Source organism: Bos indicus x Bos taurus, chromosome 1, assembly GCF_003369695.1.
Source record: "Bos indicus x Bos taurus breed Angus x Brahman F1 hybrid chromosome 1, Bos_hybrid_MaternalHap_v2.0, whole genome shotgun sequence".
Taxonomy (NCBI): Eukaryota; Metazoa; Chordata; class Mammalia; order Artiodactyla; family Bovidae; genus Bos; species Bos indicus x Bos taurus.
In genome coordinates this window covers 151,866,941-151,880,271 of record NC_040076.1, presented here as the reverse complement: position 1 = coordinate 151,880,271, position 13,331 = coordinate 151,866,941, and the positions used below count along the sequence as shown (strand labels likewise).

At 51.6% G+C, this 13,331-nt stretch overlaps 1 protein-coding gene across 4 annotated transcripts in view; it reads left to right on the top strand.

Annotated features, from left to right (window-relative positions):
- Positions 1 to 13,331, top strand: part of COLQ (collagen like tail subunit of asymmetric acetylcholinesterase) — a 65,794-nt gene that overhangs the window by 13,197 nt on the left and 39,266 nt on the right. For 2 of the 4 annotated variants that reach the window (XM_027549270.1, XM_027549259.1), the window contains exon 1: positions 10,307 to 10,437. The exons of the other annotated variants lie outside the window; for them this stretch is intronic. In XM_027549270.1, the coding sequence (XP_027405071.1) occupies positions 10,362 to 10,437 (76 nt within the window). In that variant the 5' untranslated portion in view covers positions 10,307 to 10,361. Of the gene's footprint in view, positions 1 to 10,306; positions 10,438 to 13,331 lie in introns of those variants that run through there. 4 annotated transcript variants of the gene reach the window in all.

The window sequence follows — 13,331 nt, the reverse complement described above, 5'->3', positions numbered from 1 at the left end:
CTTTGGGAAGTTGTGTGACCCAATGTAGTCCCTAGCTGGTAGACAAGTCACTTTCTGTATTTAGTTCATCTACGTTGGGAAAACTGGGCCCTCTGTCCACACAGCATCTGGAATGACAGTCTTGCCCCCTTCCAAATGGACAGCGATGCCAAGTCACCGATCAGGCCTGCCAGCATGGGACCTCCAGGGAAATCAGAGACAAGTTATTAAACATGAAAATTTCAAATGGAATGCCAGTAAATGTGTGCTGATTTGCCAGAGATGCTCGATTTTGGGGCCACATACTCATCTGCTGCCACTTATTATTTTTTTCCTGTATGAGACAAGAAAATCCATTTGAATAGATTCAGATCATTGTCATCATTATTATAGCATCTGTTTCTAAATTAAATTATGACTGTTACTTGATATATACAGATTTTTATATACTTCCCATCAATCAAATGACCAATTTTTATTGTACCTCCTCCTATACGTGGGCTTCCCTGATACCCCAGTTGGTAAAGCTGCCTGCAATACAGGAGACCCTGGTTCGATTCCTGGGTCAGGAAAATCTGCTGGAGAAGCGATAGGCTACTCACGCCAGTATTCTTAGGCTTGCCTTGTGGCTCAGTTGGTAAAGAATCTGCCTGCAATGTGGGAGACCTGGGTTCGATCCCTGGTTTGGGAAGATCCACTGGAGAAGGGCTAGGCTACCCACTCCAGTATTCTGGCCTGGAAAATTCCCTGGACTGTATAGTCCATGGGGTCGCAAAGAGTCGGACACGACTGCAGTGTGTCACAAGCAGATTCACAAGACAGACTAACACGAGAAGCCCATAGTCTGTTTACGACATTAAAGTAACACAAGTGAAATAACCATGAGAAGTGAAGCGGGTCACGGTGGTAGGATCCGGGGTGCACACAGGTGGTTGGCATTTGAGTGAACAGAGCAGTGAAGGGAAGCACGCGGCTGATCTGGGTTCCAGTCCTGGGCCGCCGTGCATGTTCCCGGGTGGTGTGACAGCTGACGTGTGTGGGCTACCTTCAGTAAGGAAGGGTTTTGTTTCCTTGCAATGCCCTTTTGTTTCCTTCCTAATGACCTCCGATGCATTAGGTCACAGATAAAATGTCTCCGGGAAAGCAAGCAAACAAACTTACATCTTACACCAGAATAAATCACAAACGAATTAAGATTGATAGCATAAGATATGAAATCATAAAATTATTAGGCGAAAACTTGGGAGATTTGGGGGAAGACCTATAATGAGGAGGACTCAGAAGCTATAAAAAAGGCTTCTGCAATCAATTATACTACATAAAAAGAAAAAAGTTATGTATGAGAAAAACAATTCAAAAAGCAGTATCAAAAGACCAAAACAAACTGGAGGAAATATTTGCAAGTCATATCATAAAGTGCTGCTGCTGCTGCTAAGTCGCTTCAGTCGTGTTTGACTCTGTGTGACCCCATAGACGGCAGCCCACCAGGCTCCCCCGTCCCTGGGATTCTCCAGGCAGAACACTGGAGTGGGTTACTATTTCCTTCTCCAATGCATGAAAATGAAAAGGGAAAGTGAAGTCACTCAGTCGTGTCTGACTCTTAGCGACCCCGTGGACTGCAGCCTACCAGGCTCCTCCGTCCATGGGATTTGCCAGGCGAGAGTACTGGAGTGGGGTGCCATTGCCTTCTCCGATCATGAAATGCTACTTTTTTATATATTCAAAAAATTTATAACAGAAGGCTACCAAACTAATGGAAAAATGGAATACATACATATGGCTCTAAAACATATGAACGTATCCCCAGCCCTATTCAGTTTAAGAGACATGCTAATTATAATCACACTGAAGTGTCATTTTTTATCAGTCAGATGGATGACATTCAAAGGTCTGACATCATGTGTGTTGGTGAGGGTGTGTGGAAACAGACATCCTCATTCTGTGCTTGTGGGATGGAATGTAGCTTGATGAGGACTTTGTGGCGATGAATTAGGCATCGTGTGTAAGAACTACGAATGCACACACTCTTTGAGTCAGCAATTCTATTCTAGAAATTCATCAAATGGACATGCTTACCAATGATACAAAGATGCATGCAGAAGATTGATTTATTTTGGCGTGCTGGGTCTTTACCGTTGCACGAGGGCTTTCTCCTACGTAAAGCAGAGGCTACTCTAGTTTCAGTGCGTGGGCTTCTCATTGCAACGGCTTCTCTTGGTGCAGAGCACAGGCCCTAGGCACGCTGGCTTCAGTGGCTGCAGCTCTAGAGCTTGGGGTCAGTCGTTGTGACAGTGGCTTGGCTGCTCCAGGGCATGTGGAATCTTCCCTGACCAGGGATCAAACCCATGTCCCTTGCATTGGCAGGCAGTCTCATCCGTTGTACCACCAGGGAAATCCAGAAGGTTATTTCATTGTATCATTGTTTGAGCAGATGTTTGCAAATCACCCAAATGCACGATAGTATGGGGCAGGATGAACAAACTACGGTTCTTCCAAATGAAGGACTATTCCAAAGCCACAGAAAGGAATGTGGATGCATTTTGTCCAGTACAGTAGTACGGAATAAACTATTAGAAATACTGTGAAGAAACTGAGACAGTTAAAAAAAAAAAGAAACTGAGATAGTATCAGAAATATAGTCTTATATTACAAGTAACCCTTTGAGTAAGAGAGGGAGACACTACCTATTTCCTCCACTGTGCATAAAATATTCATGGAAAAGGACACAGGAGACTAATTGAAAGTAAACAATTGGAACTGAGACAGATAGGAGAGTTTTCAAGTATAGCCGTTTATACTTTCTGAATGGTGAATTACATGAATGTATTTCCTATTGTAAACAATTCAAGAAAATCCCACATACACATACAAAAGCGAACCTCTCACCTGGAGCACAGGATGAGATTTTTCTCTTTAAAACTCTGCTAGAGGGACTTCTTGGCAGAGCAGGTAGTCAAGAATCCACCATCCAAGGCAGGGTTTGATCCCTGGTCAGGGATCTAGATCCTACATGCCTTGAGGCCAAAAAAAGAAAAAGAAAACATGAAACAGAAACAATATTGTAACAAACTCAATAAAGACTTTTAAAAATAGTGTGCATTAAAAAGAAAAAACTTTAATAAGAAATATTTGTTAAACACAAATTACAGAAGGGAATTGAGATCTCAGGGAATTTCCAGAATGATAGAACCACGTAACTACAACGCTGCTTATAAGATTCTCTCTGCCAGCTTGCTCAGTTGAGAAGCTCCATCGTTCAGCTGAGTTCAAGCAGGTCAAGCCAAGGTCCCCCGAGCTCTGTAATCCAGGGATTTCAGTGACTCACGAGACCAAAGGGTAGAAACGTTGCCTGTGCCAGTGGGTAACCAACAGGCAGCTGGGGCTCCCAGGGTCCCTGGTTCCCTCCTCCCCACCTGCTGTGGACCCTTAGGTAACAATTCCTGGAGGCGGTGGAGGTGGGAGGGGGAGGTTCTAGGGAAAGGGCTGTGTGAGCCACATGATTTTGAATCATAAATGTCCTTAGAGCTAAAATGTCTCTGCGGATGAATGAAGGCCTGGAAACGTAGCTGGTAGAAACCTAGGGTCTTTCCACTGAGCCCCAGTTGCCGGAGCAAATGGGAAACAACCCAGCCTTTGGGCCCGATGTGACTGGAGGGTTTCGCCTGCGACCTGTGGCCAGATCTCCCGAATCACTCTAGAAACATGGCCTCCCTGTCAAGCCAAAGCAGGAGATAGAATAGGACTTGCTGTTTTATCCCGGCCTCTCTAATCAAATTCAGAGCCAAGGCACAGCCCGCCTTGGGGAGGTTTCTGGATGTTCCCTTGCCTCCTAATAGCGCTGCTTCCTCCTTCCTCTCTATTTACCACATGCCATTTGGTCAAATTAGAACTGGAACTCAGAAAAAGCAGATGCCTCCCTTTAGATAAGATCCAGAGAAGTCCCCTTGTGGGCGATGGGAAGAGAGATAGGTGTGTCTCCTCAAACTTCTGTACAACCACAGACGTGGCCTCTGGTGTGAGACTTACTACGGAACAGTGACCACCATGAGGTGACTTTCCTTCATCCTTGTAAGTTGGGCAGCCTTACCTGGGTGGGGCGCAGAAGAGGATGGTCATCTCACGTCCTTCCTGAGGACCAGTTACTCGCTCAGGGTCTCCTGGTGAATGACTCGGGACTCCTCCAGGCAACTCTAGTGCGGCTCCTGAGCACCCAGATGTTGCCAGCGAGGGCACTGGATGCCCACTCCACTCCTAACCCTGTAGAGGTGTCTTTGGTTCTCTGTTGTCTCCCTGTGTTTTAAAACTTTTATTGTAGAAAATCCCCAACATTCCAAAAAAAAAAAAAAGTGGAAAGAACTGTCCAGAGAACACCAGGATGCCTACTCTCACGGGCTGACTTGTATCTCGCCCTCCCCTGAGATGAGTCTGTTGGAGTCCCAACCCCCCTTTCCTCAGCACGTGACTGTATTTGGAGCGATTAAGGTTACTTTACAATTCTCTGAGTGACTCAGAGAAGTGATTAAGGTTAAGCGAGGCCATACGCATGGCTCCGGTCCACTCTGACTGGTGTCCTTTTAAGTAGGGGAGATCTGGACACACACAGAGACACCAGGGATGTTTGAAAAGGGGAAGAAGGCCCCAAGAGAACACAGGGCAAGGTAGCCGTCTGGAAGCCAAGGAGAGAAACAGGAGAAACCAAACCTGACCCTTCGTCTTCGCTATCTAGATTCCCAAAGTGTGAAAAGTGATTACCTGTTGCTTCAGCCACTCAGGTGCTCTGCTGAGGCCACCCTAGCAAACAAATAACACCCACTACGTAGATTCTGCGATTGTTATCATTTTGCGATATTTACTTATCCTCTATTTATCCATCTTATTTTTTGTTTTGGTGAATTTCAAAGTGAGCTGCAGATCCCTTGCCCACTTTGAAGAGTAAACTATTCCACAGAGAAGGTAAATGCATGCATGACTGTGCCCTCTCTGTGCCTGGGATAGTCAGGGAGGCAACTGATTGGTGAATTGCCTGCTCGTGTGTGTTGACCAACCAGAAAACTAGAACCTGAAGATGAGTGATCGTGAGGTTTGGTTAGAGACACCAGGGACTGGGTGTGAATGCCCCCAAGCCTGCCTGGCTAGGACACACTGCATTTCTCTGAGGCTCCCTGCTGGTTCTCCCCTGCGCGTGGGGGTGTGGAGCGGGGTCAGCACTTCATGCTGGTCGCCAAACGTCCAGAAGTCTCCAGGGTCAGGCACCTGGATTCAACCGATATAGTCAAGATCAGGCTGTGTGCGTCCTCAGGTGCCTCCTTCGTCTGGAGACGAAGCTGGTGATACGGGTACACAGCGTGTGTGGGGACCAGGGAAGGGCGCTGCAGAGTCACGAATGTTCCCCCGGGTGGCGCCTGGTCCCAATTCGGGGTAGTGATATATGCTGTGACAAATGCCAGCATTTCAGTGACTTTGCCTAGTGAAAATTTATTTCCTGCTTATCCAAGAGCCCGGAGGCTCTGGTCGGAGGCGGCCGGCCTCCTCGCTGGCATTCAGGGATGCGGACACTCTCTGTATCGGCCCTTGCATCACCAGAGCCATCAGCAGGAAGAGTCACGTGGCCACCTGCCCCTCACTGAGGGAGCACTGGGCATTGCTGCCACTTCTCAGGGACAGCTCTGTCCCATGGAAGGGGAAGCTCACCTCCTGGGGAATATCAGCCTTCTCCACCCCAACTCGGAGGAGGTCCTGGAATGTCAAGTCAGCAGCTTGGGGTTGAGAGCTCACCCCCAGGGAAGGGCCAGGTCAGGGTGCAGGGGGAGCCACCTGCACCGTGAGAGCAGAGAGGAGCCGGCGAGGGTTACGGTGGTCTGGCAGGGAGTCACCCCAGGGGCTGGGGACCACCCCCAGGAGGCCACCTTCTCCCAAGGCTGCATGAGAGTCCTGTTGAACTCTGACCCACCCCCACCCCACCACCTTCTCTTCTAGCTGGACCAAGTGACCCGGCTCCTCCTTTGTAAATCGGGGATGATTGTCCCCTGGGGACTCAGTGTCATAAAGAGTGGGACGTGCTGACTCTGGTGTAGTTACTGTTCCACGAGGAGAGCTTGCTAAATGAGGCCCAACCGGCATCAGCCGAGATGCTGCTCCCTCCTCCCATCTCAGGGAGGCCCTCTTTCCTCAGAGTCCTTCTTAACACAGCGTTCCAGGAAATCGGCACCAGCTGTTGGAGCTAGCAGAGGAGATGAAAGCCCTTTACCCTCCAGAGGCCAGGCTGTGGGCATGTCTGTGTCTCCATCCTGGTGGCACAGCAAGGGCTTGGCACGCAGTAGTGTGTTAGCCACTCAGTCGTGTCCAACTCTTTGCAACCTCGTGGACTGTGGCCCTCCAGGCTCCTCTGTCCATGGGATTCTCCAGCCAAGAATACTGGAGTGGGCTGCCATGCCCTTCTCCAGGGGATCTTTCCAACCCAGTGATCAAACCCAGGTCTTCTGTATTGCAGGTGGATTCTTTATCAGCTGAGCCCCCAGGGAATCCCAAGAATATTGGGGTGGGTTGCCATTCCCTTCCCCAGGGGATCTTTCCAACCCAAGGATCAAACCCAGGTCTCCTGTACTGCAGGCAGTCTTTACCATCTGAGCCACCAGGGAAGCCCAAGAGAGGAGAGTGGGTTCAATTCCGAATTAAACAGAAATTGTTTAATGTGATGATTTGTAGTCGAAGAGCAGGTTGGGAGGTTGGGATGTGAAAAACTACCGAGAGATCCCAAGGGTAGGGGATCCAGCTAAAGCCACTTGAGAGGACTCTTGCCAAAGGCAGGCCACGTGATGAGATATCAGGGGTATGGGGGGGGATGAGGAATTTGATCAGATGTCAAGGGTGAGAAAATGTCAAGGGTGGGGAGTCTCTCAAAACTGACTTAGAGGATTCTTGCAAAAACAGGACTCAGCAGGCTGACAAGGAAGCCGAGGGTGGGGGCCTGGTTCAGAGCCTGACCAAAGTTTGGTCAAGGTGAGTGTGTCAGGTGGTGAGAAGGGAGAACCCAGGCCCTCCGGCCTCTTCTGGGCTCCTGGGTCCTTGGGAAGGGTGCCGAGTTAGCCAGGCTGCACAGTCTCTCTGGGCAGCAAGGGTGGGAGTCATGCCGGGGTGGGGGATGGGGAGACGCAAAGCAGACCCCGCTTTGGTGGGCTCACCAGGAAGCAGGCCTGTGCGTGCCACAGTGGGGACAGGCGCACTGGCCTGGTGCCCGGGGCGGCAGTATTCCAGAAGGGTCTTCTGGCCCGGCTGATAAATCCCAGAGCTGAAATTAAGACAAAAGACTGTGAAGATGACACCTGCTGACACCAGCTGCAGGAAGGCCCTGGAAACTTTTATTATGAATTAGATTTTGCAGGCAACTCTGCTGGGTGAGCTGGTGCTTGGGCCGGTGAAAGGCTGCGCCACAGGCCGGCTGCCTTGAAGGTAAGAACTGCTTTCCAGGGGAGAGGGGAGGAACGTGGCCCTCCACCCTGGCCGCGGGCTCTCATGGAGGGCTGTTTGTGTCTCAGGAGTTGCCTCCCCTGGGAGAAGCTGGGGCTGGAACGGGCTTAGAGCACCTCTGGTCCAATGCTCCTGAAACCATTAAACAGACTGGGCCTCAAACCCATGGGCCAGGACCCAAACCTGGCCAGAACCCACACTGTTTTCCAGCTGAGATTGCATGCTTGGTTTCAGCACGTAATGAAGCTCAGGTTCTTTCTCGTCAGAGAAAGAATTCAATGAGAGACAAAGTGATAGGTAAGAAGTAGACCTATTTAGACAGAAACACACTCCACGGCGTGGGCCAACTCAGAGAAAAAGAGTGGCTCAGAATATGACACAGTTTTCATGGGCTGGGTAATTTCATAGGCTGCTGAGTGGGAGGATTATTCCACCTATTTCGAGGGAAGGGTGAGGATTTCCAGGAATTGGGCCACCACTCACTTCACTTTTTGGTCTTTGGTGGTTGGCCTCAGAAATGTCTTGGTGCCTCTAGGTGAGTCACTTAGCTTTCAGATATGTTATGAGCGTGTACGGAGGCTCAAGGTCTGCTGGAAGTCAAATCTTCTGCAATCCTGGACCCATTTGGTTCTAATCAAATAGAATGTCGTGTCCTCGGGCTATGCCATTCTTTTAAGGGTGTGCTCTGCCCCCTCCCCTCCTGTTTCACTCCATTTTACACATGGGAAAACCAACCCCGAGCACAGAAGGGAGTTGTCCAAAGCCATGCTCCACGTTACTGTCACACCGGGGCTGGAGACCAGGACCCTCATCCCAGGATGGCACGCCTGCCTGAGGGGCAGTCAGGTAGTGAGCACACCTCCAGGCCATTTGACTCAAGGAAGTTCGTTAGTGCCTGGAGAGACAGAGAGAGTGAGACAAAGTGTGAGAGATGGGGAGACAGGGAGGGAGTGGGGCTGAGGCAGGAAAGAGACAGAGAGAGACCCCGGGAAGCCTGAGACATTAGGTCCGGAGCAGAGACGTGGACACCAGAAGGGCTGGACAGGACCTCCACGACCCTCCGGGCAGTCACCTTTGTTTTGACAATAATGAAACCGTATAGCTGAGTGGTTTCCTTGTATAAAACTTTGGAGAAGTTTGACGTGGAATGGTAAAAATGCTTCGGGTGCTTAAACTGGCAAAACTTCTGTCTCTGAGGGTGTTTGAAATGAGGTTTGAAAAACTGAAGAGCTGCAGTAACATGACCCAGCTCCAGGAAATCTGGGTAAAGGGGACGTAGATGGCCTGTCTGCCACAGGCCAGGGTTCAGGACTGCGTGCCCTCTGTCCAGAGTTTCCTGATGTTTCTGCCGACAGAGGGAAATGCCCCAGAGACAAAGAGAGCCCTCTCCTCCCTAGCTCTTCCCATCACGCTACCAGCAGATCTCCAATTTCAAAGCTCAGCTCAAATGCCACCTCTTCCAGGAAGCTTTCCTTGATTTCTCACTTAACCCAGCTGGTATCCATCACCTCCTCCTGTAAATCCCTCTAGATACCCAGCTCCATGTCAGCCACTTTTAATTTTCCACCTCATATTTTCATAGTTATCTGAAAATATCAACAAAAGAGTCCCTATTCCACAGGAACTTCACAAGCCTTGCTCTTATCCTCACAACAAATGAACTAGGTTCATTTCTTCCTACCCTCTCAACAGAGAAGTAAGCTAAGGCTCTCAGAAAGTGAATAAAAACTTCCTTAAGTTCAGACAGAGGCAAAAGCAGGGCTCCAGCCCAGTCAAGGCTCCAGGGCCTTGACTCTTTCCACGAAGGCTCATGACACGTACTGAGGGCGGGGACTGTGTCCAGTCGGTGTGTCTGGCAGGCATTTGGCTCTCACCCTCTGCGTGTTCCTGAATGAATGAAACATTCGATGACTGAATGGACGAACACAAGAAGTATCCTTTCTTTTGATGGGTGTAGCTCAGTGGTCGGCAAACTACAGCCTGGGACCCAAGTCCAGCTTGCCTCCTACTTTTGTAAATAACATTTCACCGCAGCGTGGCCACATGCCCGCTGCCCATGTTGTCTATGCTGTTTTCACGCACGATGGCGGGGATGCAGTGCAGCAGAGGCTGCCCATGGAGCCTAAAACACTTCCTCTCCGGCCCTTTCCAGACAGATTTGCCAACTCCTGCTGTAGTTCATGGTCTTCACTGGGCTGATTTAAGCAACCGTGCTTACTGCCTCTGTGATCTAGAATATTGTGTGTGCGTGTGTGTGCATGTGTTTGTGCTCTGGGTGCCTATCAAGTGTCAGGTTTCCACATGTATCTGGTATATATCACTTAATCATTTTACAGGAAAGCTTCATCTAGAAAAAGTTTGCTCTGTCAGCTCTTTCATAATATATACATATTTTTAAATTAAGATTAGCTCTGTTGCCAGCACTTTGGCACAGATATGGTGAAGCAACAAAGACCAAAGAAAGACCTTCCCTGGAGTGGAGGCGGGCAGACTGCCCCACCCCGGCCCCTCATGGTGGGGGTGACAGTGAGGCCGGCCCTGTCAGGCTTGCCAGAATCAAGAGCAGCCTGTTCAACGGCTGACCCTCTGCCTCCTCTCTGCCACAGGGGCGTCAGTATCCCGGGCTCCCAACTCCACCTCCTCCCCTGGTGCTCCCCAGGATGCTCTTCCTCTCCCAAGCCGCCCCCCACCGCCCAGGGCATCCTCCTGAGAGGCGAGAACCCTGCCTCCCCCTTCCTGTTCCCGGGAGCTCAGGACTGGCCTCCAGACCCCTGGCCTCCGGGGCAGAGGCAGGGATTGGCCAGCTCCCACCCCAGATGCCCAGCAGGGCAGGTGCTGGCAGCGCTGGGGGCGTGACAACTCTCAGCCAGCCTCCAGAGGGTGCCCGCTGCCAGTGTGCCTGGGCCCTGCCCGCGATGACCGGCCCACCCCTCAGCCTCGCTCATCTGCTCACAGTTTCAGGATTGCTCTGTTACTCGGCTTGCTGTTTGGGTGAGTTGTGTGTGTGTGTGTGTGTGTGTGTGTGTGTGTGTATTGTGTGATGCTTTGGGAAAAAAGAGACTCTTGGAAAGCCAAGCTGTTCTGGGGAACTTCCAGCAGCCTTTAAATCTCCAAGTCCTCTGCTGGTGTTGGAATTGCCGTGTAAAGGGGTTTGACGTTGGAGTTCGTGCGATCTTGGCTCCCACGCTTGTGTGCCCCTTCAGTGACCCTGGGTGGCAGGCTGGCAGCTGCCCCCTTGGCTCTGAAGCAGCGTGGTGCTCTGTGGCCCGGGGCCACCCAGGCATGGGTGGCAGAGAGGTTCTCCAGCCCTCTCCAGGCCGGGTTCTGTGGCTCACCGCCGCCCCACAACTTTAACATGGTCTTTCAGAGAAGTGCAAACGCCTTCAAGACCTAGGGTCAGAATTTGTGTCTCAAGGCGCATGTGGTGTGAGTGGGGTTGAAGCCAAACTGAGGGGTGCAGTCTGGTCTGGAATCTGTGCATCAGGGGAAAGCAGGCAGTCGGCAGGCAGGCGGGCTGAGAACGGGGCTGTCGCTGAGCCTTCCGACTCATGGTCAGAAGCCCTAGGGATGCTGTGAACGTGTGCCTTCTGCTCTCTGCGCCTTGGCTCCTGTGAGTGCATGTTCCACCACGCAGGGGAGCCGCAGAGGGGCGGGCGGAGCAGGCTGAGCGCCAGCAGCTGCAGCTAGCGTGTGGCTGCACCTACAATTTCCCCAACCTGCAAAGGTAGAAAGTTTGGTCACTTCTTTCCCATGCCGCTTGATGCAAAACAAGGAGGCAGAAACAGAGGAAGCCGTCTCTAGCGCCCTGAGGATGGGCTGGTCTAGTGAGTGAGACCCAGATGGCCCAGACAGTGGTGATGCTGAGGTTCACCATGGATGAAAAAGCACTCTGGAGGGGGTTTGGGCCAAATCCCATGTGGTGCAGTTGGGTAAACTGAGTCTCAGGTGGCAGTGGGGAGTCGCGCTGGGCCCCATGGCCCCTTGTGCCTGGGTTCACACTGTGATCCAAGTCCGAGTTTCCAAGCATAGGTCTGAGTGAATCACTTTCCAAGACTCAAGGAGGTTTTGTTCAAAGTGCGAAGATGGCATCAACAACAGCAAAGGGAAACACCCCCCCGCATTTGCAAAAGCCTGCGTCACACCCAGGATTGTCCCCACCCAGGATGTGGCACAGCTGAGCCACACACAGTGGAACTCCCGTGTCTGTGCGTCAGGGCGGGCACTCCCGAGATTCCCTGGAGGTTGGCATTTCCTGGGGCTAAGCCTGGTGGAGCACCCAGGTTTCTGCAAGCCTCATGCACACACGCACACACACACACACACACACAAGGCTAAGCCTTGTGGAGCACCAAGGTTTCTGTAGGCCCCGTGCACACATATGCACACACACACACAGACACACACACACACACAGGGCTAAGCCTTGTGGAGCACCAAGGTTTCTGTAGGCTGCATACACACACACACACACACACACACACACACACACGATGTTTTCCATTACAACAGAGCCTCTGGGGCTTTCCAGGCTGATCTGAGCTCAGACATGATTCCATGGAGGCAGCCTGGTCCAAAGAGACCCGCAGGCCACTCTGATGACCCCAAAATAGACGTGTGAAGTCCTGTCTTAGTGACCGGGAGGGCAGGGTTGTGGGGGGAGTGGGAAGCTGTTCCCAAACACGTCCACCTGATGGAAATATTCTGAGCTGGAATGAGCTGGAAATAAACTAGATGGTGCTAAAAACAAACTTCTCCAGGGAGCTGGGGCCGGTGGCGGGGCGCGGGGCAGGACGGGGGGCAGGCAGAAATAGATGGTCCTCACCTGCTGAACATGAAGCGGGTCTAGGGGGTAGGGCTGGGGGCAGCCCTGCAGAAGCCTTAACAGGAGGAGCAGCGGCCACAGTGTGCTTGCCAGGGGAGCGCCAGCGTCCGGGGGGAGGCCTGGGGTGGGGCTCTGACGGAGCCAGGGTCTTCCACTGGTGGGGGCCACGCAAGGTGCGGGCTGCAGAGGCCTCCGGGGCCTGGACAGTCTGGAAACAGGAGTGATGAGCAGTGCACCTTCCTGAGCCGCCCACAGGTGCCCCTGGCTGGGAGAGGCCCCGCGGACAACAGCTCAGCCCTGGCCATCCACCGAGGCCAGGCAGCGGCAAAGGAGAGGCTGCAGCTGTCCGTCCAGAGCCAGGTCAGACTGGGCTTCCCCATAGGCGGCCCTCCAGCATCATGTAGCAAAGCCTCACTCCTAGAATAAATCCTTCCTCGCCCCGTCTTGCGAGATGCCCGTGGGTACCCTGGTGCGTGTCCTCGCTCCTCGCGATGAGGTAGTGGAGCCCACTGTGTTCAGCAACAGGTGTGACTTGTGGAGGCATTGACACTTTCTATAATGTATTAGGTGGTTGTTCCAGGAGCCTCTGGCCTTCTTAGCTCCTGACCTTTATTTCCACACCCTGTCAGTCCAGATCAGCAAGAAGGACTCTTTGAACCAGAGTTCAAATCCTGTCTCTGTCACTTACTAGTTGTATGACCTTGGGTAATTGCTTCACCTCTTTGCCTCAGCTTATGGATCTGTAAAATGGGATCACAGTAATAATAGTACTTAACTCTCAGGGCTGCTCTGAGGATTGTTGTTCAGTTGCTCTTTGCAACCTCATGGACAGCAGCGTGTCAGGCTTTCCTGTCCATCACCATCTCCCGGAGTTTGCTCAAACTCACATCTTCACGTCATCCAATCATCTCATCCTCTGTTGTCCTCTTCTCCTCCTGCCCTCAATCTTTCCCAGCATCAGGGTCTTTTCCAATGAGTCGGCTCTTTGCATCAGGTAGCCAAAGTATTGGAGTTTCAGCTTCAGCATCAGTCCTTCCAATGAATATTCAGGGTTGATTTACTT